The 4,321-nt window shown below is 39.1% G+C and overlaps 1 protein-coding gene across 1 annotated transcript in view; it reads right to left on the bottom strand.

Annotated features, from left to right (window-relative positions):
* Positions 1–4,321, bottom strand: part of EPC2 (enhancer of polycomb homolog 2 (Drosophila)) — an 83,725-nt gene that overhangs the window by 20,130 nt on the left and 59,274 nt on the right. Inside the window, exon 4 of the mRNA XM_015423066.1 lies at positions 157–363. Coding sequence (XP_015278552.1) covers positions 157–363 — 207 coding nt within the window. The remainder of the gene's footprint in view (positions 1–156; positions 364–4,321) is intronic.

The following is a 4,321-nucleotide window of genomic DNA, read 5'->3' as shown; positions in this document are numbered from 1 at the left end:
AGAGCTGTACGTTGGAGGGGCGGGGGGGGGGGGGGGGAGGTTGTGACATTTTTTACATTTGTAATGAGAGCTACTAATCTCGACACCTCAATAAGAATCAAGGCTTTATTTCTGCAAAATCTGAGTTTGACAAGCTGCAAAACTTGAGGTGGTTACCTTTCTGGTCTGCATTTTCTCAGTTCTCCTCCGAAAAGCCACATAGGGATCATTGTTGGTGGAGCCATCCCTTTTTTCTTGTTTGATCTGGGGGATGAGGGACGGCCCTCTGCAGTTCTTACGTTTTCTTACCCAGTAGTCATAGACAGCCTTAATAAGATAGTCATCCTCATTTAGCAGCAACTTAGCTTCCTGAAGTGTTACAAGCTGAAGGAATATATACAAATACATTTCAGTAAAAGTACTTTCAGATAAGAATTAAGCAAAGAAAACAATATACTGTATGTTTAAAAGAAGTGTTAGCCATTACAATTTCAGTTTCTTCAGATAATTAATAATATCGCATAAAGACAACAACAGTATTTATGATAAAAACCACAAAACAAAGGTTTGTAAAGTGATCAGTCATGCAGAATTATTAACTTTAGGCATAGTAATATTTTAATTTTTAATTGCCTGATTTACAGCACTTTTTTCCCTTTTTCTGTAGCAACAGAAAAGAAATACGTTGTGTTTTGCTATAGAGTGTTCTGAAAAGTCCTTTTTACCAATAGTAACTAGTGTGTTCTTTCACATTTCCTCTATGTGTGGAAAGGCAGTCTATGCATATTTTAATAAACAAATAAAAGCAGACTGACAGTTATACTACAGCATCTATTTTTTAAACGGTTAGCTTTTAAGTAATAAAATTCCACAATGTTAGAATCATTTGTAAGCCAAATCATTCTATTACATTTGTTTGCCTTTATGATCTAAACTTGGCAACCCTACAAAATTTAATTCAAGATGCCTTCACTCTTAAAAAATAGGAAGGATTCCCCCCCCGCCCCAAAGTACATTGTACAATTAGCATTGTTTTGGAGACTGTGATGCACTTCACAGGAAACTTTAATTTAGAGCCAAAGTTAACTGTATAGGACTTGGACTATGCGGCAAAGTAGTTAATCTTTCATCCTCAAATCCTCCAAACAAACAGAGTGGTCCCTTACAACACAGAAGCTGTCCACTGCTAATCCACATGATAGTAGTTCGACACCAATTAACGAAGCATTCAACGTATATCCTTTCTTCGATTAATATTCTCCCCTTTCCCAGCAATACATCAAACAGTAAGTATGCTCTTACTATCAGACATGTAAACAACACTCTGTATCTACATATTTCCCCCCACTATGTCATTTTGTGAACACTAAATTAAATCAATTTTTTCACAACTGAATAAGGAAAAACAAACTAGAAAAATGTCCATTTATCATGTTTACATGAGTAATTAATTCCTTGCACACTAAGCTTTTCCCCCCTGATATACAATGAACCGTGGCATAAAACTAAAAAATTCAGGAGAAAGGGATATATTATCATCATTTAAAAAACCAAAACAAGGGAACAAAAAGCTTTTCCTAATAGCCAGAAATAGCTTCTGAAGTTCAAATGGCCCCAGCCAGACTAAAGTTAACCATGCTTAAGTCCACTGAAATCAACATGGCATTAATTGGCAAATTTGTTATGATACATTTGCCCCATTAATTTCAATAGAACATACAAGGGACTAGCTTGAGTTGTACTAGGGCAAGTAAATTCAGAGAAAAAGAATAAATGGATGATTCTTTAAATATCAAGAAATTCTAAGCTTTTACAAAAGTGATCTGGTCTAAAATACAAATTTCTCATGTGAGAGAACATACTGAATACTATCCAAATTTGTCCTTCCCCAATAGCTTCAAAACTGCAGAATTTGCAACTTCAGGATTTAGAGATGCCTACCTTGTGTTAAGGAATCTGACCCTTTGTACCTACTTTTATGATCAACCCCTGCCCCAAAGCATGAGATAGTGATTATACACTCTGGAAAGCATCAACTCCTTGTCCAGAATACACTTCCTTGTTTCAAATGATGAAACACTTCTTCCGACTTGTACACTGTACATACTGGAATGGTATAAGTGTCCTCCATTGCCTGTTATTCCTACAATGGAAGATGGTCTTTATGGAAATGTTGATATGCAGGACAGGGCTGACTTATTTATTTTCATTTACAGTCTGCCCTTATCACTGGTACTCAAGGCTGATTATAATTCCAATAGACTATTTAGTCAATCAGCAGCGGATTACAAAATATAACATTTGAATCTAACAACAAAGATTCCTAGTAACACAACATAATAAAAGTGGGGAAGGGTCTGAAGGACTGGGAAAAAACCACATTATCCCTAGTAGAGGTCACCTCTCGAGTTGATCCATTACATCACAGCTCTACTCCTGAACAATTGTGTTTCACACATTTTGTGAAAGGACAGAAGCATGGGGGCCTCTCTAATAGCCTCAACCAGACTATTCCATAGTGTGGGAGCCACCACAGAGAATGCACATGCAGGGTGACACATTCAGAAGGCTTTACTCTGATAAATGAAGTTGTCATAGTGGAACACAGCAGGAGAAGTGGTCCTGCACATACATGGATCTGATGCCATTAAGGGCTATGGAGGGAATAGCTAGAATTTTGAATTGAGCCCAGTACCTGATCAGTAACCAATGGAGTGACTGCCGAATGGGATGTGCAGATTCTACTTAGCACCCCACAGTAGCCAGGCCACTTCATTCTGTATCAACGGAAGTTTCCAAGCTGCCTTTAAGAGCGGAACAATGTAGAGTGCATTGTAATAATCTAGCCTTGAGGTAATTATAGCGTGGATCCACATGGACCCAGAGCAGCCAGCTCAAAGTAGGGGTCCATCTTCCAAGCTACATGGAGTTGACAGGATGTGATTTTTTGCAGCTGCATCAACTTGCTTCTCCAGCAATAAAGCAGAATGCAGAATCACCCCTAGGCTCTTAACTAAGTCAACAAGAGACAACTGGACCTCATCAGAAGTGGGGAATCCCAAGTTCTTCAGGGCCTGAGACTTCCAAATCATTACCTTCATCTTGTTTACTCTTGTTTACTTGGTTACTCTTAGCCATTCAACTACAGCAGTCGAGTATTGTTTCAGAGACTCTATAGCATCAACAGGTAATTTGGATAAAAAATGTAGAAACCATGAATGATTTCCCCCAAGAGGATCACAGAGATTGAATACAGTGAACCTTGTGGAATTCCACAGGACAGGTCACATATTGGAAAGAACTTGCCCCCTACAGCAACCTTCTGAATTCTACTCATAAGGAACAACTAAAACCAATCCAAAGCACAACCTTTAATCCCTATTTGTACCTCCAAATGTCTCAACAGGATAGCATGATCCACTGTCAAGGGCTGCTGACAATCCTAGCAAACACAGCAGATAGGCATGGCCTTTGTCTACATTTAGACAGAAGTCATCTACTAGGGCTATCAGTGCCACCACTGTCCCATGATTTAGCCTGAAATCAGACTGAAAGGGGTCTAAGGCAGAAGATTTACCCAAGAAGGCCTGAAGTTGCTCTGCAATCCCTTTTTCTATCATATTGATCAAGCTGGGCAAATTAGTCGAAGCAATATATCCATCAACAGCATCTATACACTTTCCATGCTCTTATTTCCACATTTCCAAGTGTGTTTCTTCACAAAAGACCATGTGAAGTAGGATAATTTCCAGAGATGTAGCCATGTTTTCATGGGTAAGCAGTGGGGTATTGCAGGGATCAGCACTGGTCTGATGCTTTTTAACTTGTTCGTTAATGATCTGGACTTGGGAGTTGGGAGTAAGCAGTGAAGTGGCTAAATCTGCGGATGACACAAAATTGTTCAGGGTAGTGAGAACCAGGGAGGATTGTGAGGCACTCCAAAGGGATCTGTCGAGACTTCCGGTCGGGCTAAGGTGGAGGACTGACACACTTTCGCGATTGTGCAAAGTGAGCGACGGCCGCTTTTGACAGTTTGGGTGGTGGACTTGTGAAAAAGCTACACTCTTTTGGACAAAAGTCCACAAAGAAATGCAAAAAATACTTAAGTGCTCTTTCAAGAAAGCGCCTGAAATTCTGCTTTTGGGACTAAAAATGGAAGAAGTTAACTCGACTAAAAGGACTTTATTCTGGTACCTTATTACAACAGCGAGGATGATTTATGCACAATTTTGGAAGACTGAGAAAGTACCAGAAATCGAAGACTGGATACAAAAAGTTCTGTTCATGGCAGAAATGGATAAAATTACAAAGAAGTTGAATAATCAAGAAGACAACGTGTTTT

This window comes from Gekko japonicus, unplaced genomic scaffold, assembly GCF_001447785.1.
Source record: "Gekko japonicus isolate JY-2015 unplaced genomic scaffold, Gekko_japonicus_V1.1 scaffold334, whole genome shotgun sequence".
NCBI classification, from domain to species: domain Eukaryota; kingdom Metazoa; phylum Chordata; class Lepidosauria; order Squamata; family Gekkonidae; genus Gekko; species Gekko japonicus.
Note: the sequence above shows the minus strand (reverse complement) of the source record. Positions and strands in the feature narration are given on the sequence as shown.